This window comes from Cladophialophora immunda, assembly GCF_000835495.1.
Source record: "Cladophialophora immunda strain CBS 83496 unplaced genomic scaffold supercont1.5, whole genome shotgun sequence".
Classification (NCBI taxonomy): domain Eukaryota; kingdom Fungi; phylum Ascomycota; class Eurotiomycetes; order Chaetothyriales; family Herpotrichiellaceae; genus Cladophialophora; species Cladophialophora immunda.
Genome location: NW_015622545.1, coordinates 322,549 through 349,162, shown reverse-complemented (window position 1 = coordinate 349,162; position 26,614 = coordinate 322,549). Strand labels below are relative to the sequence as shown.

Here is a 26,614-nt window from a genome sequence, read left to right as displayed (position 1 = left end):
CAGTGTTCAATGTCCAGTGTTCAATGTCCAGTGTTCAATGTCCAGTGTTCAATGTCCAGTGTTCAATGTCCAGTGTTCAATGTCCAGTGTTCAATCGGTCGGCACCTCCAATACCCCAATTGCGAGCCGTTAGAGACAATCCCAACGCCGATGGAATCGTCCCTCTCGAACAGCGAGGTCGATCCAAACGTAAGGAGCCAGAAAGTCAAGACTAGTTTTGGCTGGCTTTGTAGGGAGCATCGGAACGGCGGCTGCTGGGGGCGGGAGTGTAGGAGCAGCGAGGTGAAGGGATGGCGTTGGACTGCACGGAAGACGTTGAGGCGATTGAAGGGAGCGACAGCGGTGGGATTGACGATTGAGCACAGGACGAGCCGTGCATCGAGCGCGGTCTCTCTGGGAGAAGCAATAGTAACGACAACGTGGAATCGGGAGCATAGGCGGGCACAGACAACAGATGGTCAGGCACGGATGGTCTGAGAAAGGGTCACAGGACGCAGGGAGCAAGTTGGGTATCGTTCTGTATTTCTCGAGGGCACTGCCAGAACCAGCTGGAGTCGCATTGGGGAACAAAAGGCAAATTCAGGAATTCAAACACATCATGACTTTTTGGCAGTTTGAGTCCACGTCGTCGTCGGGCGGTCGTCCGGTCGTCGGGTCGGCGGTGGTGGTTTGGTTTGCAAAAAGTTTGAGGCCGTTGCTGGTGGTGGGAACTGAGGATGGGTTCGGGGGGAAGAGGAGGGGGGAGGCGCAGACGCTCAGGCGCTCTAAGTGCCTAACGAACTTGGGGTTTGCCAATCCGAAACGGCGGCAGGGCCCTGGTGGCCCCGGTGGCCCTTAACCAGACGCAGCTGTGCAGCCAAGAGGAGCTTCTGTGCTTCTGGTGTCTCCATCCAAGTGTCATCCACCCTTTGTTCTATCAGACCTGGTACAGCTCCCATTCTAGTCTTCCCCCTTCTCACACTTTGCGTTCCTACTAACTTAGGCTCAGGCAAATGACGGCGAGAGCCTGTTGGCAGATTCTACGGTGCCAGTGTCGAACCAACGAGCCTCTCCGCAAGATATTGCAGTCCCTGCATTGGAGTCTAACCCAAAGGCTCTTTTTCTCACCTCATACCTCACACCTCACACGAGTACCTCATACAATTGCAGTTCCACGATGAGAACGGAAACAACCTTCAACCTGCTCAGCTACGGGAGACAATCTGCCGCGCACATGTCTCTCTCGCTGTCCTGCTACTGCTGGCATGGGATGGAAGTAACCCGACCAAGGTAACCACCTTTTAGGGCTTCATGATACGACTGATGGACCGAGAAAGATCCAATTGTCATCTACCGAGATGCGAGATGGCCCCCTTCCTCGTCGACTTGCTGCCTTGTAAGTGAACGCAGGATTGTCAGCATCAGCAAAATAATCTGAGGGAAGGACAAATAACCCCCCTGCCAGGCTTGTCTTGTGTGTTCTCGACAATCAACGTCCCAGAATCCATTGTCCTCGAGTTTAACTTTGGGCATTTGAATGGATCTTTCGTCACTCCATGCCCCGTACACCACACATCCTTCGAGGTCAAATAATTTCCCCAATCGAGGCAGCTACCGGCAAGTTCCCTCTGTTGGAAAGAGTTAGACCAGAGACGTGGGCCTCGATCTTCCTGCTGAACAGGACCTGGCGGCGGTGATCATTTTGCTGCCTGTGCAAGCGGCGTCTGACCCAGATCCTTGATCAGGCACAAGTATGCATGTTCAAAGACGCCCCATGTCTCCGCGTCATTGTGCTGGAGCTTATGGCGAATGCGCACTACTCATTATTTTGCAGGAAGTGGTCGGTCCAACCCTTCTGGACGATGGCACATGCATTCCATGGGAGCGATGCAATCAAACCGGATCCGAACGAAGCCTCTGCCCCAGCCTGGGAAGCGCACAAAACAAAGACCACATCCGTGGAAAGCACTGGTCAACGTAGTTCGAGGTCTTGTCTGGATTCTAGATCTTCTTTGTATTCAAAGCGAATATGTCACCACTTGAGCACGTTTCTCGACTTTGGTGGAAGCATACCAAGTACAGTTTCTTCAGTCAGAAAAAAGGTAAATTCAATAGACAAAGCAATGCTAGCCAGCTGTCCATCATCGTCAGCATCGTCATCAAAATAATTTGAAATTGACATGCATGATCCTTTTCCTTTTCGCTAGGAAGCCCACAAACCCCCAGCGGCTCGATAGGTAGACGAATAGATGGATGGACGAATAATGGATGGACGAATAGATGGATGGACAAATCGAACTAGGACAAAACTTGTGTGCTTCAGAAAGGTCATTGTTTGTACACAGGACGCCGACATCCTCAAATCATATACCTCTTCTCCATAGGTAGGTGGTAGGTACTTAGGTAGTAACAGATAGATATTCCAAGAAGATTGCTCTCATCCCTGTCGCGCGTCGCGAACATTGCACAAGATGCTGCTGCTGCCGTCGCTGTCGCTGCCGCTAGAGAACGCAAAGGGCATGGGTGAAGAGAGGTAGCCGGCTGGGAAGAGTCTGGCTGTTTTTGTTGCCTTTTCTTTCTTTCTGGGAAGTGGCCGTTGCTGCTCCAAATCCATCCATTCCACCCATCCACCCACCCATCAATCAATCAATCACTCGCACTCCTCGTCAGGTTCTTCAGCACTCTGTTTTTTCCCCTCCAGCACCGACCCCTCATCTCTTGAACATGCCCTGCACATCCTCCTTCCTCCACTCAATCTCCAAGGTTCCCTCGTATACTCTCTCGACGACCATCCTCATCCGGTCGTGGGCGTGGGCGTACCGGACCGCACACTCGTCAAACACCCTCGTGATCAAATCCTTCTTGCCGGGCCTCTCCAAGCCGGCCGCGGGAAGATCGTCCGCGTCCGTGAAGTGCTTCTCGATCCTCTTCTTCAGCGTCTCCACGCCCTTGCGCACCTCTTTCGCGTCATAGCTGCCGAGGATCTTCTTTGCCGCGCTGCGCGAGTGGGAGGGTTTGCTCGCGATCGACGTCAACGACGCCTCGTTCGTCTTCATCAGGGCTTCGGTGCTTTCCAGGAAATCGAGCCATTTGCCCAGTGGCCGGCGGATCACGGCGTCCGTGTACTGTGCTAGATGGGATAACTGATCGCGCGACGCTCGCTCAACCCACTCTTCGAGAACCACGTTGTTGTGCGTTTTGACTTCTTCGACGAAGTAGTTCATGTTCTCGATCAAGAGAATATGATAGTTCAATACCTCTTTATCTTCTGGGTCGCCGCTCGTGGGTGCGTTCGAGTGCCCTGTTGTTGTCCCGCTGGAAGAGTTGGCCGCCGGATTGTCTTTGGCGATGAAGTTGAGAGACTCCCACATGGCTTTCAGAAGTTTGGTGTACGCGTCGTTCACAATAAAGCGCACTTCAAGAGCTTCCTGGTGGGCAAATTCCTGGGGAATCATCTCTTCCACCACCGCCATGAAGTCTGGGAAAACCCTCATGAAAGAAATCAGTCCTTTCCTCTTCTTGACCTTCACCTTGGTTTCCTCTATCGCCTTGACTTGTTCTTCGACAAATTTATGGAAAAGACCGACGAGCCTCTCGTGAAGGGTCCTTACTGTCCGAGTAATGAATTCTTGGTTTGTTTCCTCATACTTGGACAGGCACTGTTCGAGCGAGACTAGGACGCCCACACCTTGCAATTGATCCATCTTGAAGACCCATTCCACCAACGCTTGGAGGTCTGAAGGCCAGAAGGAGTAGATCCCTTCCGTAGTATTCTGTACGATCTTGGCCAAATTACGATCCGGGTCGTAAGCTTGTTTGGCCTGCAAGTTGGGCAGCTTGCGCTGTTCAGGAGTCAGGCCTTGTACTAGCTCCGCAAAATCCTCATTCGACTGCGAGTTCAGATGGAAGAAATGGACGATGAAATTCTGTTCTTCCGAAATAGCCGTGGCTTGTTGTTGAAGGACCCCGTCGAATACGGCCCAGGCATCGGGCTTGCCATCTCGTCTTTCGCTGATTGAATGTCTCATAGCACTCGTCTTGACCGTCCTGCCACGTTTGACCGTCAGCTTGCGAGCTGCGGTAGAAAGATTGGACTCCTCGGCCTTCTCCTTGTCTTGGTGGGTGAAAAGGATTTCTTGCTCCTCTCCCATGGGGTGTCTGACGGTCCTTCTAAGACCCATGGTGAACTCTCGGAACTGCTCCTGGTAGATGCTCTTGACATTGATCTCGTAGCTGCCAATCAGTGTCTGCCATTCGTACTGATTGACCTCTCGTACGAAAAGCATCATGGCATTGTAGACCCAAAGCTCTTGCCGCGAGGCATTGAAAGCCCGCAGGCTAGGCGTGAAAGATGAGGCTCCGGAAGAAATGCTCACACTAGCATTTTCCTCACTTGTCCGCTGTTCAGCCATCTGGAACATGGCCTTCATGTGCTGATTGAAGCGGTTGACGAACATCATGCTCTCGTCCTTGTATTCCTCCTTCTTCTCGCGCACCGCCCGCATCTTGGTGAGGTCGGCCTCAGCATTCGTTCCCATCCCAGTGCGGTTTGCAGAAGCCGCTTGACGGAGCTTGTTCTGGCGCAAGTCTGGATCGATCGTCAGCATTGCCCTGTAGAGCAAAGCCAATGCGCGCTCGACTGCCTGAACGCCTTCAAAGTTGTCGATTGGTGCAAGTCGCAAGGCGCGAAGATCGGACGGGGGGATTGTCAACGTCCTCAGGAGATTTTGCAATTCAGCCTGCAGCAACTTCTGATTGGCAGTCTGTACTTGCAATCCTTGTCCTTGCGCCTCGATGTATTCGATATCTTCGTGCAGAGTATCGAGCTCATGCGCATAGAGCGTCAACAGCCCATCAAGCTCTTCACATTCGGCAATTGCCTTTTCGAATGCCTTTCCAAGCTCTTGTACCTTGGTCTCTTGGTGTTCGACATGGCCGAGCCAGCCGCTGGCTTGGGCACGGCCAATCTCCCTTCGAATGTCGGTCTCGAAGTTGTCCAAAAGCTGGTCATTTGCGAGTCTCCCATCCCATGAAAATTCTGCCAGGAGTTCGTTCAAGTCGGCTCCACGGCCCTCGATGACCCGTGGATCGATCCCTAAAGCTGTACAGTGCTTCTCAACTTCCGCCTCCAGCCTTTGTCGACGTTTTCTTTGTGGCGAAGATGACCGGCCCTTATCCGGGGACTCCGCCCTTGTTTCTCCCTGTGGTCCCTCGGGCTCGACAGGGATGGGCTTCGTCGTAGGCGTTTCCGGCCTGGCGACGCTGTCCGAGGTCGCGGTGCGCTCGATCTGAACTCGGGGAGGGGGTTCACTAGGCGCAAACTTCGGCGTCGGTAGGTCTTTCTCGTTTTCAGTGGTGGCTAGATCAGGGGTCCCACTCCTTGCGCCATCCGAGCTCATCCCTCTCTTCAATGGCGCCGGGACAACACTGGTGATGCCATCTGGCTCATTGGAGAGTTTTTCCTGCATCGCCTTCAACCGCGCACCGGCACCACCTTGACGGGGTTGGAATGCGCCAGCGGCAAGAGCAGCTTTTCGGAATTGATTCGCGATATCCTTGCCGGATCTCTTCTTGATCATAGGACCAAGGCCAGGGCGATGCTCCTCTTCAACTTTTGGAAGGGGCAGCGGCTCGGACGGCTCGACATCCACGGGCTCGTTTGTAGGCTTGATAGCTTCTGGCTCTGCTGTAGTTACTTCGTTGTACACAGCCTTTGGTGGTACAATGTCGTTTGCTTGTGACAGCTTGTTCTCCGCCGCAGCCTTCTCAACCACAAAGTAATCCGGTTTCCGCTGGGACTGTTCTTCTTTGTGCGCGGTCGGCGTCCCCAGTGGTGTTACGAACGCACTGTTACTCTGACTCGAGGGAGGTGGGTGCTCGGGTTTGAGATCAGCCATAGCAGAGGTGGGCTTCTTCCGCTCGGGGAAGAGTTCAAAGTCAAGTGCTGGAAGACTAGGGGGTGGTTCCGGCGCCCTGCGATCGCTCGTTGCCGTGCTCGGCCTTGAGCTGCTTAACGGTTCACTGCGACCACCATCCCTGTTTGAGTCTTGATCCTGCATAGGCCCCGTTCTTTTTGCCGAAAAGTCTTGCGTGCCAACTTTCGCGACATTCAGACCGTTGGGCCTCAGAGGCGGTGGTTCAAGGGCGGGATCGGGTCGCTGGAGTGACGATTGAGAGGCCTTGGGGCTGATGGACGGTCGGAGCGGAGCCGGTTGGAGGCTGTCGGACAGCGACGGCGTGCGCGCTTCATCGCGCTTCATCGGAGCACTGTAAGCCTGTACGCGAGAGCTATCCTGCACCGGTGCGCCTCGGTTCGGTCTCGGAGGCAGGCCCAGAGGCCGTTCTTCTGCCTGAGAAGGTGGCCGCACCGCGTCTCTGGTCGGTGGACGATATTCCTGTCGGCCAAAAGCCCTGTTTTGTTCCGGCAGCTCCATCCGACTCCCATCTCGGCTCGGAGGCGGCTGAGTGACATATGGAGATTGTGGTCGGTTTGCACTGAGAGGAGGTACGGCAGCAGTTTGACTCAGGGCTGGAGGAGGTGGAGGAGTTGGGGATGGGACGATCGGAGAGAAATTGGTCCTCGAAGTAGGGGTATTTTGGGCGGATGGTACACCGGTGATCTGTTGTAGTTCCTGCGGAGCAAAGCCTATAAGGTCTGGGAGCTTTCCTCCTGTGTACTTTCGGTATATCTTGATCAGACTCGCAATAAAGAAATCCTTCTCTTTCGGTGTGGGGGCGGACCAAAAATAGGGCTTGCCGAGAGACACGGTGAAGCCAGTATTGGATGCCCACTGCTTCTCCATCTGCTGCTGGGGGTTCGCCGGCACGAGGGACGTGTAGGAGATTATGGCGGTCAACTCGTCGAGATTCCACGTCTTGCCGATGGAGAAGGAGCCGTTCGGGTTCTCGCGAGCCTTGTGGACTCTCACCTTGCCGGAGCGTCGGACGGCAACAAGGATGACTCTGTGCTTCTTGTTGGGTTGAGGAGAGTCCGGAGGAGGAGGAGAGGATGGGTATGAGGCATCTTCGAGCACTCTGACGTGGGTGATGTATGACTCGAGTTGCATCCCCTCGGGATCTCGCTTGCTGAAGCAGGCGTCGATGATGCGCCTCTTCTCATCTTCGAATCGCGCGGCGCGAGACTGGTTGTTGTCTTGCTGGTCGGGTTGCCTCGTAGGAGGTTTGGGTTGAGAGAAGTTATGGTCGCCATTGGAAACGGGCGCAGGCTGTCGAGGCCCGGGGTAGAGAGGTTGAGGTGGTTGCTGATTCATGGTTTGGAGAGTGTGAGGTGAACAACATCATCTTCCGGCGGTGGAGAATGGTGCGAACGGGGAAGATAGATCATTCATAGCTGCTTGCAAATGTCCAGACGAAAGGACATGATCTGCCCCAAGTTGTCGTGGTTTGAGATTTGAACTCCAGCCGAAGTGTAGGTCCTCATCCAGATGGTCGAGACGTGCACCAGAAGATGAGGGCGATAGAACTGCGCATGGCATTGGCGAGCACGGAGAGCCACTAGCCGAAAGGCTAAAACGAGGGTCGAGCGGCCAAGCCCCAGCGGCCGTTAGCCTACGGTTAGCCTCCTAGGCTGCAGGCAGCCCCCTACCGGGTACCTCTAGGTATGGCTGCCCCTAGCCTGGTCCCCTATTATTCTTCGAGACACCACCCACCCACCTAATATTTGCCATATACAATCAGGTACGTAAAGGAGCGATGGCCGCACCAACGCTGACTTAAGAATAAATTCAGATTCATTCCCTACCTCTCCCCTACTATCTAATATTGCTTGGTACATGGCGCTTTTCTACATTTCTAGCAGAAAGGACGGACGGGATCCAGCCCAACGGTGCCTGTCCTACCCTCCCACAAAACGCCGTCCATATAGATCTCTCCTGGGTCCTCGTGAAACTGGGAAATGTCGACGCCCGCTCTAGCACCATTTCCATGCTTCCACCGTCTGGGTGAACGCTTCTGGCATTGGTGATTGTGCTTGATAGCGTCTTCAGCTTCAGACGCATCGGTGATGGCATCGTGTGTTCTCTTCCGAGGTCCTTCCAGAACGGCGTCAAGAACGGCCCCGATCCGTGCCAGCCGATTGTCTTTCCCCCATTCAATGACATTACGGACAAACCTGCGGAGCAGGAGGTAGTGTTCAGGCCTATAAACCAAGAGTCCATCGATTTGCTGAGTGTAATATTTCCCATCGCCTTCTTTCCACGAGACAAAGAGGCGGGCTTCGCTCCCGTTCATGGCGATGCTGAAGACGGTGGTGTCCACGGGCTGAACAGTTCCGACATCGAGCCCATCGATGTGTCTGTTGAGCTTTCGATCATATTGATACAGGCGGCCGCGCCTCCAAGACATTGGTTTGTCGCAGCCCAGAGGCTACCGGTGGTGGAGCCAGGCGCGTCGCCCTTGAATTCGATCCAAAGAAATGGATAGATGAGATTTTGGCTATTGGCAGTATAATCGATATCCATCATCTTAAACAATTGTGTTTACTGGCTCGATGTGAAGGCTTCCTAGTTGTAGCCATAGAGGATATCCGGCTTCGACTGGCTCAGTCTAAGCTTGATGTCCGGATCAAATGAGTCGGGAATATGTTCTCTGCGCATGGGGAAACCTCCAGACGCCATACCGAGACCTCCGAGTCTTCTTGACTCCGTGGGACCTTTGAAAACACATATTTGAAAGTGACGAATCACCATGTTCTTAGCGCCGTTCTTATTAGTGAGGTTCGTTAGATCGGTTACGTTCCTGATATAGTCAACTTCCGGTTCTCCCGACTTTGAATACTGTTTTCGGTCCTCGTCTAACGTTTCCAGCCGGGCATCAACGTATGGAATCAGAGAAGGGCGTTGGGGGCTAAGGTATGTTGTAAGTTCTGGAGCACGAGATTGTGGTTGATGGAGTCTATCCAGGCGGGCTGCTTCTTGAGGCGATTTTAAGCCATCGAGTAGGACAGCCCTCCTGGGCGAATGTCTCTCTGTGACACCAGACATTTCGATTTATCCCGCAAAATAAAGAGATATGGATGACCTCCGATTAGTCTGAGCTGCAATATAGACGCCGTCGACACCTTTGTTGTAGGTAGAGAAACGATAGAGTGATCGAGCGGAACGTTCTTGACGCTTTTGTTGTTGGCAGAGACAAAGGACGAGTTGAGTGAATTGTGCTTGCCATTTTTGGAGTCAGAGACAAAGAATAGGTTGAATGAATGTGTCTGATGTTTGTTGATCGATCGACTCGTACATGGCCCTCGCGGAGGTCTACGAGGTACTCCGTACTCGTGCCTCAAATGCCTCAAGGCTTGATATGCCAATACCTGATCTAGTCCTATTAAGGGATAGTACGGACTAACCACGTCGGAACTGGGAGCGCTCTGATTGGCAATACTGGAATAGCGCTGCTCTAGCCGTACAGTGAATACCCAAAAGTGGAGCGATCTGGCTGCGCCAGTTGAGACGTCAGGTTTGATCCATGGTTTGATGGGGATGAAAAGGGGGCTTCTCTGCAACCATGGAGGGACACCAGTGGTGAACTTCGCAAGAGGGACAAGGGACAACTGGAAGATGAATCGGTCAATCACCACAATCCAATCAGTCTCATAGATCACCCGCACACTTCTATCTTGCAAGGGCTGGTATCCCCTGGTCTCTTTCCTATCTCTTCCATAACTCGACAGTGTCTCGCTGCACCCATTTCGGGAAAAAATGGATAGATACAGCAATCTCAAAAGGCCCAGCCAAACAAACATCTTCCCATTCTAGACAGACACTGATGGACCTTGACCGTCATCCACCTGGCCCTCACAAAGATCCGATCCCATTTCCGTATGAACGCCAGGCTGAAATGGATGAAGAACACACAGAGTATCGTGGTCATGATTTGCCGCAAGAGCCGGCCTTGCTCTTTGCGCCCCTGAACTCAGCCCGATCCAAAGATATCCCTATTCAATGCCCTGAAATATAGCAGCTCAACTCGTTTCCCCCATCACTTTTCAAATAACTTTGCACTGTTTTCCACCATCCACATCACCGCCTCATTCTTCATCTTCGTGTCACTGAGCTCCCGGTTCAGACTCTCCGGTCTCATGATGGTTGGCGCAAACACCACGGCGATGTTCATGCTGGTCATGAGATTCTCTTTCTCCTGTTGGACCACCCGGGCAAGGTGTCGAATCAAAAACTCCAAGGTCTCGAGGTGGACCCTGGGCAGATCCTCCAACGCTCGTTGCATAGCGTCGATTCTGGCCGTTTTGTCCTCAATTGTCGTAGTGTCAAGGAGTTTGTCGTAGACATCGAAGGTGATGAGTGGGGTGGGTAGCCGACGGAAATACTGTTTCAGTCCAGAGGTGACAGCGTGGATGTCGAGATCGGGATCGGAAAGATCAAACTCCTTCGAGGGGTTCTCGAACCAGTCTTTCACTTGCTGCACCTGAGAGTTACCTCCGGATTTTCGGTAGATGCCTTCGACATCCATGCCTGATGGCGGTCAGCGGTGCCAGATCACTAGCATGTCGACAGTACTCACCACGTGACTCGACTTCTTCGACACACCTCCTCACAATGGCAGGAACTGTGCTCTTCTCATATTCAGCCCGCTGTTCGAGCTCAGAGCCAAACAATTCTGTTTTCAACGTCAGCGGAAGCATACTTACATCAAAGCGAGGCTCCTTACGTGCGCCAGCCTCAGCCAGTAAAGACGGTGTGCTCGCATTGGCTTGCGTAGCATATAGCCCATTGGACTTAGGCGCGACTTTCTGCGTGCTGAAGAAGCCAAAGCCACTTTGCTTGACAGGTTCTGGGTTAGTTCGCGGCAGACTCGAATATTCTTGGCCAGGCCCAGTCGTCGATCCATAGGCCCCTGTTTCCGCAAACTGTAGGTCTCGGCTGTAGTTCTGTTGAGTGGAGGAAAAGGCTCCTTTCAGACCCTTCGTGACGCCTTTGGCGACCTTCTGTCCTTTTCTCCAGTCAAATTTCCTTGGTTGGCCTTTGCGGATGTTCACCATTTGAGGACCCTGAAGGACGGTCACTGGTTCTGCTTCACCTTGTAAAGTACTTGTTGAATCAATGTTGGTCAGGTCGGTGGACATGTTGCGTATTTCCCTCGAGTCAAAAGAGACGTTCGACTTCTCTTTGTGGTGAGAATAAATCCCGAGTCCGTTCATGGCCGACTTTGGCTGATCAGCTTGTGTGCCAGAGTTGGCCTTGTATAGACCTTGGATCTGGTGCACCAGTTGATTGTTGAGCTCCGCCAGTTGGGCATTCTTTGACGATAGCTGCTCAAACTCCATGAAGCTCTTATCTTTCATTTGAGTGAGATTCGCTATCTCGTCGACCAGATCATTTCGTTTCTGGATCGAAGCCTCGATCTGAGGTGCGAACGAGTCCTTCAGCTTTTCCAACGCCTCTGCAAAATCACGCAATACAACATTGCTCAATCTGCCAAGGTCGAATCGCTCGCCGCTGTGCTTCGCAGCCGCCAAATGTTCCGTAAGAACCTCCAACTCTCTTATGACGATCTCTTTTTGCGTATCGAGTACCACTATCGTCGATCTCTTCTCCTTGAGTTCGACATTCACTTGTTTGATATTTGCGGCCGAATCGAGCTGCATTTCCAGTTCGGTTATCCTCTTTTCCCGCTCAATGGTTTTCTGCCGCTCACGTCGAAGCTCATTCTTGAACCAGGCGAGTTCATCGCGATTTTCAGGAGAAGCAGTGCTGGGACTGCTGATTTCTTGACCGATTGACGAGATGGGCATAGCCGGTGATCGGGGCCAGCGGTCTTTCGAAAGCCGACCGGTTTTATCACTGTAGCTGCGACCATGGCGAACAGAGTTCGAAACCCTCCTAAGGAATGATTCATGCGCGCTGGGTTCCTCACCGCCCATTATCCGGGCCATATCCTCGTCCATAGTGAACTCCCCGCCTGCCGAATACCTAGGTAGACCCGGAGACTTGAAGCTATCTCCAGATCGCTGATTCTCAGACTGAAGAGTGCTGAAGGATTCGTTTCGCGACCTTGAGTGATCGAAAGGGGGTAGTGGTGGTATCCGGGGGTCGACAAAAGATTCGTTGCCTGACTTGCCGGCATTGTGAAGATCTTGAATCAGAGAATCATCGGCGGCATCGAAGATAGCCCTTGAGTTCGGTGAACCTATTGGGCCAGAAATGACCTTCCCACCATTTGCTTTGGCGAGATCGGGTGCAGGTTTCGGGGTGGATGAGCCACTATTGATGCTGCCACCTGATGGAGGACCAATATTCGCCGCAGCGCCCAATTCTTTACGAGGTATCGTTTGAGTTCGCTTTGCACTGTCCAAAGAATCGCCTCGCTTAGGCAGATTTTGCAAGATCGAGGTCGCGGGTAACGGTGCCGCCTTGGGAGAACCGTGCGACCCACTAAATGCCGGACTCGAATCGTTCGACAACATGGGTGTCGAGTAGTCGCGATCTGATGGTGACCCAATATCCGGGACCGTCAAAGGTTTGGCGGTAAGTTGCTCCATGGGATCAGCAGAGACGTCGGCTTTAGGAGTTGAACCCTCTGAGCGCGATCCGGGCGTCGAGGTGGAGAACTTCTTGGATTTCGGTGCTTCTTGCAGTTTGAATCTTTCATTGTGTTGCGCCTCGTTGGGGTGTACAATCTGCGACAACCGTGGGGAACCTTCCGATCTCTTCGGCTGCTCCACCGGGATGTAGGGTGATGCGGTGGCAGAACCCGATCTGCTCAGATTTCCTCCTTTGCGGGTTTGCTCCACAGCCTCTCTCGAAGGGAGGCGGCCTTTCTCTTGGTAGGCGATATGGGGACTTGAGGTATTCGATTTAGAGATTTGTGGCTGGGCAATTGGCGCTGCGGATTTGCTCGTAAAATAATCGGTGGGCTTCTCCTCCACTGTTCTTTGTAATGTTTGACTAGAGATGCTGGGCGACTGTGTCGCAGGTTGTGGGGTAGGGTCAAAGGCAAGCGGTATCAGAAATTCTTCACCACCTCCGCCTCCCGATAAATCTGATCGTTGCGACATCATAGAATGTCGATTGTTGCGGAATGTTGTCGAAGGTAAGGTGAGCATATCTAGAAATAGACTAGGATCAGCATGCGAGCAGGAAGGCTTCGAGATGAGTCGCTTACCGCGCGGATGGTTTTGATCCGATGTAGATGGCCTCGAGTCCGAGTCTGCTTGCAATTCGCTGACAGTCTTACTCACAGAAGGTACACCCGCTATAGGGGGCTCTGCATAGACCTCGGGAAAGGGGGACGACTGGCTTTCCGGGATGTAGGCGGTCTTCCTGGCTTCTGGGGGCGGAATCGCGGGCAAAGACTTGTCAAGCTGGACATTGTTTGACATTTTGGAGCGCTGCGCGGTGTTCTTGGCCGTCTTCTTGCGTCTCCTGGCCATTAGAGCCTCGTGGCAGTCCATGCAGAATATGCCCTGCGACGTCCTGGCATAGCGTAGATTTTCAATCTTCCTCTTGCAGTTCCTGCACTTGAAGCAATTGGCGCAGAATGCTTGATCTCCGGTCAGAATTGCCAGATCCTCAATCTTGTTTCCGCAATTGCTACAACTGTAGGTGCAGTTGTTGCATATCAGAGATCCATCGCCCAGAAGAAGCAGATTTGCGTCGGAATCGAGGAGGGTGCCGCAGGTATTGCACGCAAAGCAGTCAATGTGCCATCTGTTACCAGCTTGGCGGTGTTAGCTATCAGTGTGTTCCAACAAAATCCGTCAGGACGGGGGCATGTTACCGAGCTCGAATGCTTTGCCTTCCTCGAGTATCTGTTTGGTTCTCTCGTCAGCTGTTTGTCCGGGGAACAGAGATGGAGCGTTCTCACCTTTCCACAGCCTTTGCAGGGGTACGCCTCATCTGGCTCCATGGGGGAGTCAGGGAAAGCCACAGGGGATTCCATCGCGGTGGCCATTATGTCCTCTGTTATCGGTATGTGCTGTAGATTGTCGACATATGGTGGATTTATGTCCACATGAGATCGCCGTTTCAGAGGGACAAGATGATTTTATAGCATTAATAATCCCACTTTTTTCCCGCTGCAAACAAAGCTCAAACACCTTCAAGTCCTGTACATTGTGCGGCTGGCGAAATTATTCTAATTCTTCTGATGGATAGGCAAGGTCGTGTGCTGACCTGCAGCTCGGACAATTTGGAGGGACTATCGATGCTCGACCCGCGGCGGCGGAGGGTCGGTGTATGGTGGTTTTATCCCCTTGGTGGGCAATAAGCCAAAGAAAGTGGTTGGGAGTTTGAAGGGCAAGGAAGAGAAGATGCTTCGAGTAGGCTATCTCTGTATGTCGTACAAGAGCAAGCGGAGAGAATCAAGGTAAACAAGTTGTAAGGATCGTGGGTGGTTCAGCTCGTGCAGCGAAGGCTGGGTTGAGGAGAGTGAGAGACCGGGGTGTGGTTGCGCAGACAGCAGCCTCTGGTGACGGGGGGTGTCAAGTCAAACGGTCAACGAAGGATCATGACGGGGCGATTGCTCGCAGCAAAGATGATACGCAGGTGATGATGAAGAACAGGAAGGCATGGAAGAGATGACCGTTGCTGTCAATGGAGGGTGGCGGGCTGTGGGAAACGAGAGGCGTGGTGTGGAAGATCTTGCTTGCTCTGGGGGAGTTCGCGCAGAGTTCAGACGGCGACGAAAGGCTCACCAGGCTCACCTACGCAGACGGAACTGGCCTCTCAGGGTCCAGGTGGACTATTGGGTGTGCTCAAGCAAAGTGTGTGCAGGGTGCCCAGGGTACCCAGGGTGTGCCCGCGACAGACAGACGTTGGCGGGCTGGGTGGTGCGCCAGGTGCACCGTTCAGGAGACTCCAGGGCGCCCCGTTTAGTTAAAGATGGGCGAGCTAGTGGGCGACGCACGCCCAAGTGCCCCGCTAAAAGGACCTACACGCGCAATCGCGCGAGTGAGTGCACCCAAGTGGCCAGTCGCTCCAGTGGCTTTGCTGCACCTAAACTCTTGTCGCATTGCTAGTCCCGCTTGATCGCATTTGATCGCTTGGATCGACTCGCACCACCGGGGCATTTTTAGCAGTCGTCCTGCGATGGCGAAATGACTAGTGGGCGTAGCGTCAACACAGTCAGAAAATCTAGTGAAGCGTCCATCTCAGGGGGTTTGGGGAGGATGGACGCGAGATGCAGTGCGCAATCACACTGTCCACCCGCCATCACCACGCCAGAGGTGAACAGCATGTACTCCGTATTACCTCGTATTAATACTAATAGGTAGTGCTGGCCTCAATCGAGCTGGACTGGCAGTGACCTGGTCATCAGTCAGTCAGTCGGTGCTGATACTCAGAAGTACATGAAAGTGCCCATGGTCGCCCTCCAGCGTGGATACCTCATCTGTGCAATAATAACCAGCACATTCCTGCCAATATCTCCCGCCGTCTCTGGCTTACGTCTTCTGGCACTGATGGGTCCGATTCTAGTAGGAGTCTTCAGGTTGCGTATCACCACCATGGCAGATTACTCCAGGCCGCGTGCAGAAGTCTATGTTTCACTTGGCACAGCCCCTGAACTCCAGCTTGGGCCACCTCAGCCTGGTCTGATGCGTCTTGCCTCACCCCTCCCCGACTACTACCTGGGTACGTAATAGGTGCTGATGGATGATGAGCATGGGGGCCATCAAAAGGACACTGGCTGAAAGGCGAAGAAGCAATTTGGAAAACAATTTGGATTCATCTGCTCTCTATCCATTGCCCTGCCTGATCCCACAAGTATCCAGAAACGCCACTTATCAAAAGCCCGTGGACATGTCCTCTGGGGTTCTTTCCAATGCCAGCACACTGCTCGTAAGACGTCGTCGAGACTGACCTTCATGATGTGAATAACGATAATAATAATAATACAAAAGCACTTTGCTGAAAACCACAACCCGAAACCTCCTGACTCCTTGAACTCCAGCAGTGGATTCGACACCAGCCTCCATACTAACAAATAATGGTGATAACAATACGTCAGACGACCCACTCAATAGGGTGATCCAGCAACGTCGACATAATAATGAATCAAGTTCTTGTCTGACTCCTTCTTGAAGTACTTGTAGAACCTGGGTTCGGGTTTGATAACGGCATGAAGGTTGATGCAAAAGTTCATGACCGCTCTTTTGATGATGGATGTGTAGGTGGCGAGGAGGTGTTCAGCAAAGGCGGCAAGGCGGTCCTCTTGGATCTCGTAGAGATTCTCGTTGCGGGAGACAACGCGGATGAGGAGAGCGTTAAGGATCTTCAGGCCAAAGTCCATGACAATAGGGAGCCTGTTTGCAAAGCTCGGCTTTTCGGGGCCAAAATCCGACGCCAGGCTTTGGAGGCTGTTGTGCAAAAGAGTGTCCGTTGACTTGGGGGTAACAATAGGGTCATTCGTGGTAAGGATATACTCGATCTGTTCAAGCGTGTCGAGGACGGCATCGATCGTAGGGAGGAGGGTAGGACCCGTGTGGCTGCACAGGAGAAACGCACCGTCGTCAATGGCCGAAAGCACGGATGCATATGACGAGCTGTGGTTGCATCGCGCAATGAGGAGGGCCGACAGCGTCATTCCAGGCTGGGGTTCTGGCCACAGTGGATATTGTTGGAAGAGATGTACCAAGGTGATGAGAATCGTGTGTGTGTTATAGGCGGGATGGTTGATGTTGGCGCGCTTTTCTCGGGATTCGGTAATCATATCCAGCGACACCATGTTGTTGATGAGTAGTTCAAAGAGTTCTCTATACTGTGCGTATCTGATGATCAAAGCACCGGGGTTTTCTTCAATCAGCTTCCGGAGCCTGCGGTAGCCGAGAGCGTCGAGGCTGGACCGTCGAAGTGCCTCCATCGCCATCATGAGCGTCTTTTTCTCGGAGGCAAGGCGATCGTGTTCGGGCGAACGACGAGGTGATCTCTTTGGAGATCGTTTCTTGCGAGGACGAATCACCATGGCATTTTCTTTGCCATCAGATTTGATCGTCTCATAACTGGATTTGGTGACCGTCTCATAACTGGATTTGGGCACGGTCTCTGGTACTGTGTTTGCGGTGTTGTCTTTTGCGACGGAGGATGCCGATGTTACAGCACGGCCACGAGACTCAGGGCGTTGGGCACTGCTGGCCGAAGGCATTGGAGTGGCAACGATGCGTCTCCTGACTGGTGCTGAGAGAAGGGTGGGTTTCTTTTCTGCGTCATCCATGCTGCCAAAGATTTTGAAGTCGTCTGATTTCATGGGTTCGGGAGTCAAGCCACGTTGTTGGGACGACTCTTGACTTTGAGCCATGCGCTCTTTGTTCTGAGCTTTGATGGAGGCAAGTGCTGACTTTGGTCTGGCAGGTGCGTTAGCTGCGTTGAGTTGCGAAGCAGCAGTAGCAAGCGAGGGCCTGTCGGGGTTGTGTGGATCGGCTTTCAAAGCCTTTTGAGCATGAGTGTTGAGGTTATCCAAGATGGCGCGGGCAGCTCGCGGGTCATATGAGTAGAATCTCCAGAAGGCGGCACGGGTATTCTCACGAACTTTGACTTGTCCATCTGTGAGACCTTGGAAAATGGCCTTTTCACAAGCAGGACTGTCCTTTTCGCGGTCCATCTGAGAGCGGTAGGTGTCGATGAGGATGCGCAGCCACTCGGGCGCATAAGTGCGGGGAGGGATGCGGTTGTCTTTGAAGGCAGCGCAGACATGGTAGAAGAGCCGGGGGCTGTACCCGGCATGTTCACAGATGATGATGATGGCGTCATTGGCGTTTTTCTGATTGACCGTCTTGGTCGAGCCGCAAATGGCAATGAGGCCTGGAAGGAGAAGATCGAGTTGTGACTGAATTTGAGTCTGAAAGTGTTTTGCAATGTTTTTGAGAGCTCGGCAGGCTTGAGCAGACAGAGTGGTGCGCTCAGAACCGGCTGTGGTGACAATGTGAGGTAGGATGGCTTTGACTTTCTGGACAAAGTCGGTTGGGATGGTGCTGTTATCCTTGCGTTTCTCGAAGATGTCCGAGAGCTGGGCGAGAAGATGCTGGCGCTTTTTCCAGCTCTCCTCAGTCTCTGGAAGGGTGAATTCGTAATGCAAGAGGTTGAGCACATCAGCATAGGTCTTGCCGAGCATCTTGGCTCTGGCGCGTGCAATGGCAAAATAGACGGCTTTTCCAATAGCAGGGATGACAGTGTCGACCTTTTTGACTGCAGAGTCGACCTTTTTGGCTGTCTGTTTCAATCCTCTGGCGGTGCTGGCCTTGGCAGAGTCGACAGTTTGCGATGTGTGGTTGAATTTTCTGGTGGTACTGGCCTTGACTGTACAAAAGCAAGTTAGCAAATGAAGCACAACACAGCCATTTAAGAACAACAAGGGCATACGCCAAAACAAGCGGTCACGGAAGAAGGCCATCTTGTCTCAATCGCGAGATACTCAATGGTATTCTTGGACGGGCTTGGAAGATAGAGGGTTGATGGGAAAGGGAGAAGAGTGATGTAAAGCGGTAAACAGGGTAGAGCAATGAAGCAGTGCAGTAGAGGCGATTTCAATTGAACAGCATACAGCAACAAGTGTGATCTCTTGAGTATGGGTGTATGTCTGTGGGGGGAAGTCTTCACGAAATCGACAGGGGGGAAACCGGGCCATTATATGAGAAAAATTTCACTCATACCTGATCAGGGTGTCGTCGGGAGGCGAGGGGATCTGCGATAGAAGGTCGGGCTGTTCATGGATGTCGACGTAGGTTCCAAAGGTTGAGGGAAAAGGTTGCTGGCAGAGGATGGTCGAAGGAGAAGAAGGGCGACGACGTCGTGGTTCGTGTTGATGTTTTGGCTCCAGCGACTCGGAGCGGGAAGTTGGAGCGGGCTGGCCTTGGCGCGGAGAGCCAATCAGAACCCGCCACCCGCCTCACCAGCCTCAGCCTCCCTTTGGAACGCCAACCTCTGGCCACCTCCAACACACGAACCATTGACTACTTCTTCCCTCGGTCTCCATTTGTCGAGCTCCATCTCTCAATCGAAACATGGCACACCTGCCATTGACTACGCCTCCCCCGGACGACGCGGCCGCTCCTGTCATCCCTCCCCAGCTACATCACAAGCCCGTCCTGCGACTTCACCTCGACGACATTGGTCACCCGGCTGCCCAGGTGGCTTGTAGTTCCCTGGATGGAGGCCTATATTTGACGCGAGCCATTGAACATGTCGTCACGATCTTGTACAGACCTTACGGCTTGAGCGACATCCCCAGAGTCAGATCGGTCACGGTGGTCCTACGCGCCATGGGTGGAGTCGCGTACACCACTGGATTGCCACTGGATGACCTCCACAAAGAGATCCATCTGTCCCTCGACTACGTGCACGGCGTATTGTCACACAACTCAGCAGGGCTCCGCCACGAGATAGCTGGGGTGATCACGCATGAAATGGTTCACTGCTTCCAGGGCAATTGCCAAGGTACTGCGCCAGGTGGGCTCATCGAGGGCATTGCAGATTTTGTTCGATTAAAGGCTGGACTCTCGCCGCCGCATTGGAGCAAGTCGCCTGAGAACAGAGGGCAGAGATGGGATGAGGGTTACCAAAAGACCGCGTGGTTTCTAGAGTGGCTGGAGGAATTACGAGGGCCTGGTACTGTAAGTCGGATGAACGAAACCATGCGGAGGGGGAGGTATCAGGAGCACAGGTTTTGGAGTGATATCTTTGGGGAATCCGTGGATCGGCTCTGGCTCCGCTACAAAGCAACATGGGAAACTGCAGTTCAAGAAAACTCCCGTCCAATGGTCGGGGAGCAAAGCAGCGATGGATCAGAGGTAAAGGATGTGGAGCATCAAGAAGAAAAGTAGGTGGTGGTTCAAGAGCAAAGAAAACCAAAGCAATTCGCCGCCTAGCATTTGTCATTGCGCCACGCGCGCTCCACTGAGTCGCGACTAATTTGTTGGCCACGTTTTGGGATGTTTTTAAGGGATCTAGCGAGCGAGTTTCTGATCAAGACAATGGAATGTGAGAGAGATGGAACAGATGGAGGGACAGAGAGGCAAAGGGCGAGACAACCTCAAGACTCGACATAGACACGAGAACACTACCGAGCTTCGAGACAGACTTTGGACCATTGGGCGCGGTATTGATGCTAGGTGTGCTGGCAATGGGCACGAGGCTGAACGCGGTGTCCGTATTTTTTGAGTGGGTACCAAGCCTTAAACCAAACATCAGTATTTTCCCTCCAACAGCAAAAGGCAAAGGCAAAGCAATGGTAGAAGGAGTGGGGTCAGTAAAAAATTAGAGTGTTGTTGCATGATTTTGTTCTTCATGGAGCAAACAAGTTCTCGGGGTTAAAAATGGTTCATCACATAGTTGAATTTGAGGTGTGAGGAGGAAAGGAACACCGCTTACCCAAGGATACTCGTAGCAGAGAAGTCATGGTCCAGCTTATCAGGTGCGAAAAGTTCTGATCGGTATTGTGTGGCAATCATGCTATTGCACCTATGTTGCACGTCTATTGCTCTAGCTGTGGCCGCCTCAAGCATTTCATTTGCATGTGCTCGCGCTAAAACCCGCCAACTTTCGAGGTGCTTAGTCGAACAGACCACCGAAGCCTGGTACGTGTTAGCTTAGACTGTTTGATCTTTGTGGCAGGGCAGTGCTTACCCTCGTCGTCAGACTCTTCCTTCTCCTCTTCCTTTTCTTCTTCCTTGGCCGCCGCCGGTGCAGCCTCCTCGGTAACGGCCGCAGCCGCCGGCGCAGCAGCAGCGTATGCGTCAGGGTTGGCGATGCGATCCTTGAGCTCATGAATTGCCTCCCACTCGTAGTCAATCTCAATGGCAACAGCGATGGCTTTCTTGTAGCCATTGATCAAGCTGTGGATGACCGAAGGAAGAGTCGGGTAGTTGGCGGCCAAGGAAATGGTGGTGATGGTGGTGATCGCCGATGTAAGTGACTTCAGCAGTTGACTCTCCTCAATGTCCAACACATCCGGCGAGAAGGTTTGTCCTTCCTCATACACCTGTTGCACTTTCATGCCGTAGGTGAAAGGGGAAATGTTCAACATGTTGAGCAGGGTGGCTTCTGAGGCACCGACTTTTGCGCCGGCCTCGACCAGCTTGAGATCAGTCGTGATTTCAATGGTACCACGAGCAATCTTGGTGGGAACACCGAGGGCCTGGAAGAAAGATGTCTTGCCGGGTTCCATGCCAGTGTTTCCAGCTGGAACGTACACATCTCCGGGAGCAACGGCACCAGCACGGGCAGGAGCTGCGACACGGTTCGACAGGATCTTGTCACGAATGGTCTTCAGGTCACCATTAGTGAAGATGAATCCAACGTTTCCTGCCAAAGGTCAGATCAATATGTTCCTTTCTCTTTTCGCCTTGAAACTCGGAGCGCACCCTTAACATGAGGCAGCAAACGTTCGTACTCCGGGCTGTCGGCGATGAAACCCTTGAGAGCTCGTCGGACCATGGTGTTCTTGCCCATCAAAACCACGGCTTCGCCGCGCAGGTTGTGGCGGATTTCGTGCATCTGTTGCGACGAGACATTGTCGACACTGACCTGTGGACTTGTTAATTGGCTGGCCGATTGGTGTTTTCAGGAGGACTTGCGATAAAGATGGACTTGTACTCCTCGAGCAAGCCCTTGAGCTTGTCGAAGTAGACAGCTTTGGTGCCGGATTTGCCCCCCATGACTTCTTATGGGATGAAGTTAGGATATTTAAGGGCAACTGATGGGATTATGATGAGGTGGTTGTGTTGGCGGTCGAGGTGCAACTTTTCGGACGGTCCTTGGGATTATTTTTGTGAGTGCGATCTCGGTCACGTGAACTAGCCTTGGCATCAACGGCGAATCATTTCATCGGTAACCGCACTGCCAAAATTCATCGGGTGTTGAAGCAGTTCTCGTTCCCGCCTGGAATTGATTGATTCTGTCTTGGTCTACTTTGCTCCAAGTCTCCAGAAAGATATTCCAGTCGTGTTAGGACTCTATACAGGGAATATTCCTGCAAATACTCAAACCAGCCCCGTCCACCGTTGGAAGAGACGGCTGAAAAGCAGCAATCAAATATCTAAATGGTCCCTTACCCATTTCAAAAGCTATGCTGCGTTCAGCCGGTGGACGGTCAACAACCATTCCTGCTGGCAGCTTCAGGACCAGTCATAAATTCGCTCGACTTGAAAGACGGATCATTAATGAGCCGTTGGCTGCCTTCTGATGGCGAGGACGAAGAGTATGAGGGGGCCAACCCCAACGGCGAGGATGCTCGACCCTCAAAGAGGCGAAAATTGGGGGAAGGAGATCGTGGGGAACCCTCCCATCAGGAGTCAGAAGACTCGATTGAAATCATCTCGGAGAGAAAAAAGGGTGAGCGACGGAAGCCCAAGGTGGAAGACACCACACTGCCGAACGTCTCTCATATCATCGCTGCCAGTGACGGAAAGACGGCCATCTGCGTTACTGCAGAGGACAAGTCAGTCCTTGTGTTCGATGTACTGGCGGGAGGGGTTTTGAAGTTGAAGAGTCGCAGGTAAGTTCTGCCTGAGTGGGTGAGCTGGCTGTGGTGCTTAGTTTCATGAGGTCAATGCCCAAGCGCATATGCGCAATAGTCCTAACACCGGACGAGAAGAGTCTTCTCCTAGGCGACAAATTTGGCGATGTCTATTTGTTACCCTTACACCCCACCGCCGGGTGGACACCGCAAAAGCTTCAGGACCAGCAACAGGCGACCAACTCTCCCTCTGCGTCAGAGCTGACGGTGCATACAAAGGGCAACTTGGAAGCCCTAAGGCAACAGCGCCTACAGAAGGCGGCCCAACCCAAGAAGGATGGCCCTCAATTTGAATGCAAGTTGTTGCTTGGCCATGTGTCCCTCCTGACTGATGTCGCCATCACTGAAGTCCAATCCGGGCTCAAGCGTCGCCAATACATTCTGACAGCGGACCGGGACGAGCACATTCGCGTGTCTCGGGGAATATCACAAGCTCATATCATCCAGAACTATTGCTTTGGCCATCGTGAATTCGTGAGCAAGTTGTGTATCGTTCCCTGGAATCCGGAAATCCTTGTAACAGGAAGCGGCGAACCTTCTGTGAGGGTCTACCAGTGGCAGACTGGGACATTGCTGGATCAGGAACTCTTTCAAGGCGATGTCGGGAAAGACTTAGTCAACTGTCTAGACTTGCAAGGCGGTGGACGTTCCCTAGAAACCTTGGCAGTGTCCAATATTTGGCCTGTCCATTACACCGTGTCAGGCAACTCACCACGTTCGCGCCAACCTCCCCATTTCCTCCTGGTTGCCCTTGAAGGGTAGGTGATGACACCCCGGACTTTTCAAGCTGCGGCTGAATGTTTTTCTAGACTCCCGATGCTCCTGAGCTACAGCATTACGCAAGAAGGTCGCTTGAGGCATCACCAAACCTTGACGCTGGGGGGAAACGTGTTGGATGTGGCGGTCGGCCCAGCGCTGTGGGGAATTGTTGTGAGTCTTGACACGGCGCATGAACTTGGTTCCGTCCAGGCCTTGAGACCTGAGGCGGCGCCAGCAGCGGATGCATTTGAGACATTCGAACTCTTCTCCAACCTGCCCGCCGACGAAACCCACTCGAGCAACCCAGTGGAGGGCTCGCCCGAAGCGGACCTGCGATGGGAGACTTCCAGCCTCGCCATGCTTCTAAATGCTTCGGCCCTGGACTGCGCCAGCGGTACGCTGCCGTCAGAAGGTCGGGCCAAGGACAAAGGGGCATACAGCGCTGCGGGAGAGATGCTGTACGGCCTGGAAAATCTCCGGAAGAAAAGGGGCCAGGCCGGGGCGGAGGCTGAGGACGAAGATGCTGGAGAAGGTGGTCCAGCAGAGGTAGAAGGGATGTCGTGATCGAGGTTGTCTCATATAGCAATCAATTATGACTCCTCTCTCGAAGATATTTGAGACTGCAACCACAATATGATGGACCAATAAGTTACCAAGAACTCGATGCTCCTTGCGCAGACGCAGCCTCAGCCTTGCTGCGAGGGGAAACTCTGGGTCTGCTATGTACCTGCAAGGCTGGCAAAACCTCGGCGCGATTGGAGAAGGAAAAAAGTCATCGCCCCTCTCCGCATCATCATTGAGCAGCCGTCGTGACCTTTTTCCGAAGCTCAACCACGAGGTAATAACTGTAGGTCTCCCCCCCCCCAGCACGGAGCAATCTGCAATCTCTGAGGACAATTTATTCTGACGATATTCAAAAGATGACGAAGAATTGGCCGCCTCTGAAGAATGACCGACTCCTACGAGCCGCGCGAGGTGCGTTGAGACCGAGTCACACATGGCGTCAAGACGTGTGCAGGAGAACAACCCGAACAAAACCCCGACCGCTAAAACAGATGTGCAGGCGAGAAAGTTGACAGGCCACCAATATGGGTGATGCGACAAGGTACGGAGGACGCTGTTGGTGCTGTTGCTGCTGCTGTGGCAGCTGTCAGTGCCCATGCCCATGGCCCATGTCCCCCTCTGCCTCGATTTGAAATCTCTTTTTATCTCTAGTCGCCGTCTTTTCTCCTTCTCCCAGCTTCCTGCTGACATTCCGCTCTACGCCATGGATACAATACAGCCGGCCGCTATCTCCCCGAGTACCACCAGGCCAAGGGCAAGCACGACTTCTTCGAGTGCTGCCGGTCGCCCGAGATCGCGTCCACGCTGACGCTACAACCTATCGAGCGGTACGACGGGCTCATCGACGCGGCCATCATCTTCTCGGACATCCTGGTCATCCCGCAGGCCATGGGCATGGAGGTGCTGATGGTGGACGGCGTGGGGCCCAAGTTCCCGCACCCGTTACGCAGCCCGTCGGACGCGCAGTACCAGGAGATTGTGAAGCGCGAGGTCGACGTCAAGAAGGAGCTGGACTACGTGTACAAGGCCATCGCGCTGACGCGGGAGAAGCTGGCCGGCCGCGTGCCGCTGTTTGGCTTCTGCGGCGCGCCCTGGACGCTGCTCTGCTACATGGTTGAAGGCGGCGGGACGAAGCTGTTCCGGGAGGCCAAGACTTGGGTTTACAGGTACCCCGAAGAGAGCAAGGTGCTCCTGCGCAAGATGGCCGCCATCTGCGTCGAGTACCTCGCCCTGCAGGTGGCCGCTGGGGCGCAGATTGTGCAGGTCTTCGACTCCTGGGCGGGGGAACTGTCGCCCGCGTCGTTCAAGGAGATCTGTCTGCCGTCCTTAGGCTACATTGCGGAGAACCTACCCAAGCGGCTACGGGAGATGGGCGAGGACGTGGTCCCCATGGTTGTCTTTGCAAAGGGCGCGTGGTACGCTCTCGACGACCTGTGCGAGCTGGGGTACGATGTGGTGGGCCTGGACTGGCTGCACGATCCCCAGGAGGCAGTCAAGATTGCGAGAGGCAGAGTCACCCTGCAGGGCAACGCCGACCCGGGCGTGCTCTACGGGAGCCGCGAAGCCATCACGAAAGTAGTCGAGAACATGGTTGAGGGCTTTGGGGGAGGCAAGGAACGATGGATCGTCAATCTGGGCCACGGCGTGACGCCGGGCGTCAATCCTGATGATTTGAAGTTCTTCTTTGAGGAGATCCACCGGTGTACTGCATGATCTCTGCGAGGGAAAACAGGATAGACGCCGCCGCTTACGGTCCAAGGGGGCACACGGACGGTCGAGGAGAGGTTCGCTGTGTCTCATTGCTCGCCGATATCCTCATTCCTACGTAGCAAGGTTTCAGTAAGGCTTCAATTCAGTATGAGACACCAACCACAAACCAAAAGACGAGATGCTAGGTCGAAGCAATGCCGGTTGACCCAAAAATAAAAAAGAGACGACGTACCAAACATTAGGCTTCTCCGTGATAAACCTCGCCATCAGCTCCATACACTCGCTGTTCTCCAGCACCACGACCTCGACCCCCCGCGCCCGAAGGTAGTCCTCGCCGCCCACGAAGGTCCGGTTCTCGCCCACGACCACCCGCGCGATCTTGTAGAGGATGCAGGCGCCCGTGCACATGTCGCAGGGCGACAGGGTCGTGTACATCGTGGCGCCCGCGTAGGCGGAAGCCGGAAGACGGCCAGAGTTTTCCAGCGCGGAGATTTCGCCCTACAGAGACGGGAGGGGGGAGGGGGGCGTTGTTCAGCACGGAAACAATATCGAAGCGAGAAGGCCCGAGACGGGGAGGGGGAGAGAAAGTGAGAAGTGAGGCAGAGTGACAACTTACATGCAACGTGGCGCTCCCCTTCTGCACGCGCATGTTGTGTCCGCGACCGAGGATCTTGCCGTCCTTGGAGACGAGGCAGGCCCCTAATCATGTTCGCCGTCAGGTCTTCGTCAACTCTCTTTTTTTTGCTGCGCTTCTTCCCGCAGAGAGATACACATTCTTGCTCCCCCCCCCCTCTCTCCGTCACGAACGTTGGGGGTCGCAACCAGCAATCCATCACCCACGAGGGGTGAAGCATAGTAATCCCACTGGGGCACATTGCACCATGTACGTACCTATCGGGACGCCCCCTTCCGCAAAGCCCTGTCGAGCCTCTTCCACGGCGGCGAGGAAGCCGGGGTCTGTTTCTGACATGGTCGTCGCGCCGGGTCCGTTTGGGGCAAAACCCTCGGTGGGGAGATTCGGCGTGGTGTGTGTGTGTGAAAGGGGGGACAGGGAAGGGGACACGGTTATAAGCAGTAGATCATACAGTTCTCTACATATACCCAGCTTGATCCGAGACGGGGA

The 26,614-nt window shown here is 53.5% G+C and overlaps 11 protein-coding genes across 15 annotated transcripts; 4 read left to right on the top strand and 7 right to left on the bottom strand.

Annotated features, from left to right (window-relative positions):
• Positions 1–71: 71 nt before the first annotated feature.
• PV07_08493 (uncharacterized protein) lies at positions 72–700 on the bottom strand. The gene has a single exon (XM_016395665.1). It carries the CDS (start codon positions 433–435, stop codon positions 130–132), a length of 306 nt encoding a protein of 101 aa, XP_016245521.1. The 5' UTR covers positions 436–700; the 3' UTR covers positions 72–129.
• Positions 701–987: 287 nt separating this feature from the next.
• On the top strand, positions 988–2,246 carry PV07_08492 (uncharacterized protein). The gene has a single exon (XM_016395664.1). The coding sequence runs from the start codon at positions 1,737–1,739 to the stop codon at positions 2,145–2,147; it is 411 nt and encodes a 136-aa protein (XP_016245520.1). The 5' UTR covers positions 988–1,736; the 3' UTR covers positions 2,148–2,246.
• A 4-nt stretch (positions 2,247–2,250) lies between these two features.
• PV07_08491 (uncharacterized protein) lies at positions 2,251–7,452 on the bottom strand. The gene has a single exon (XM_016395663.1). The coding sequence runs from the start codon at positions 7,248–7,250 to the stop codon at positions 2,691–2,693; it is 4,560 nt and encodes a 1,519-aa protein (XP_016245519.1). The 5' UTR covers positions 7,251–7,452; the 3' UTR covers positions 2,251–2,690.
• A 1,049-nt stretch (positions 7,453–8,501) lies between these two features.
• On the bottom strand, positions 8,502–8,981 carry PV07_08490 (uncharacterized protein; the record flags this gene model as incomplete). Its single annotated transcript, XM_016395662.1, has 1 exon — positions 8,502–8,981. The coding sequence occupies one exon, from the start codon at positions 8,979–8,981 to the stop codon at positions 8,502–8,504; it is 480 nt and encodes a 159-aa protein (XP_016245518.1).
• A 501-nt stretch (positions 8,982–9,482) lies between these two features.
• Positions 9,483–14,673, bottom strand: PV07_08489 (uncharacterized protein). The gene is made up of 6 exons (XM_016395661.1): positions 13,816–14,673; positions 13,729–13,759; positions 13,114–13,668; positions 10,660–13,056; positions 10,513–10,608; positions 9,483–10,463 (listed from the first exon to the last, which is right to left on the bottom strand). Exons 1-6 carry the CDS (start codon positions 13,900–13,902, stop codon positions 9,973–9,975), a joined length of 3,657 nt encoding a protein of 1,218 aa, XP_016245517.1. The 5' UTR covers positions 13,903–14,673; the 3' UTR covers positions 9,483–9,972.
• Positions 14,674–15,655: 982 nt separating this feature from the next.
• On the bottom strand, positions 15,656–18,719 carry PV07_08488 (uncharacterized protein). Its single transcript, XM_016395660.1, has 2 exons — positions 18,596–18,719; positions 15,656–18,242 (listed from the first exon to the last, which is right to left on the bottom strand). The coding sequence occupies exon 2, from the start codon at positions 18,055–18,057 to the stop codon at positions 15,967–15,969; it is 2,091 nt and encodes a 696-aa protein (XP_016245516.1). The 5' UTR covers positions 18,058–18,242; positions 18,596–18,719; the 3' UTR covers positions 15,656–15,966.
• Positions 18,720–18,874: 155 nt separating this feature from the next.
• On the top strand, positions 18,875–20,199 carry PV07_08487 (uncharacterized protein). Its single transcript, XM_016395659.1, has one exon. The coding sequence runs from the start codon at positions 18,947–18,949 to the stop codon at positions 19,763–19,765; it is 819 nt and encodes a 272-aa protein (XP_016245515.1). The 5' UTR covers positions 18,875–18,946; the 3' UTR covers positions 19,766–20,199.
• Positions 19,781–21,670, bottom strand: PV07_08486 (60S acidic ribosomal protein P0). The gene is made up of 5 exons (XM_016395658.1): positions 21,518–21,670; positions 21,305–21,467; positions 20,568–21,245; positions 20,313–20,515; positions 19,781–20,115 (listed from the first exon to the last, which is right to left on the bottom strand). The coding sequence occupies exons 1-4, from the start codon at positions 21,596–21,598 to the stop codon at positions 20,493–20,495; spliced, it is 945 nt and encodes a 314-aa protein (XP_016245514.1). The 5' UTR covers positions 21,599–21,670; the 3' UTR covers positions 19,781–20,115; positions 20,313–20,492.
• A 167-nt stretch (positions 21,671–21,837) lies between these two features.
• Positions 21,838–23,831, top strand: PV07_08485. Of its 2 annotated transcripts, XM_016395657.1 has the most exons (4): positions 21,838–22,274; positions 22,342–22,437; positions 22,488–23,216; positions 23,268–23,831. In XM_016395657.1, exons 3-4 carry the CDS (start codon positions 22,492–22,494, stop codon positions 23,779–23,781), a joined length of 1,239 nt encoding a protein of 412 aa, XP_016245513.1. In that variant the 5' UTR covers positions 21,838–22,274; positions 22,342–22,437; positions 22,488–22,491; the 3' UTR covers positions 23,782–23,831. The 2 variants fall into 2 exon arrangements, with proteins under 2 accessions (XP_016245513.1, XP_016245512.1); XM_016395656.1 differs by having other exon boundaries at positions 21,838–22,437.
• Positions 23,832–24,025: 194 nt separating this feature from the next.
• PV07_08484 (uroporphyrinogen decarboxylase) lies at positions 24,026–25,755 on the top strand. 4 transcript variants are annotated; one of them, XM_016395652.1, is made up of 4 exons: positions 24,026–24,064; positions 24,138–24,192; positions 24,281–24,322; positions 24,500–25,755. In XM_016395652.1, the coding sequence occupies exons 2-4, from the start codon at positions 24,138–24,140 to the stop codon at positions 25,492–25,494; spliced, it is 1,092 nt and encodes a 363-aa protein (XP_016245508.1). In that variant the 5' UTR covers positions 24,026–24,064; the 3' UTR covers positions 25,495–25,755. The 4 variants fall into 4 exon arrangements, with proteins under 4 accessions (XP_016245508.1, XP_016245511.1, XP_016245509.1 ...); XM_016395655.1 differs by having other exon boundaries at positions 24,281–25,755; XM_016395653.1 differs by having other exon boundaries at positions 24,138–24,322.
• PV07_08483 (uncharacterized protein) lies at positions 25,432–26,612 on the bottom strand. The gene is made up of 4 exons (XM_016395651.1): positions 26,383–26,612; positions 26,108–26,190; positions 25,724–25,989; positions 25,432–25,602 (listed from the first exon to the last, which is right to left on the bottom strand). The coding sequence occupies exons 1-4, from the start codon at positions 26,459–26,461 to the stop codon at positions 25,578–25,580; spliced, it is 453 nt and encodes a 150-aa protein (XP_016245507.1). The 5' UTR covers positions 26,462–26,612; the 3' UTR covers positions 25,432–25,577.
• Between the last annotated feature and the right edge of the window lie 2 nt (positions 26,613–26,614).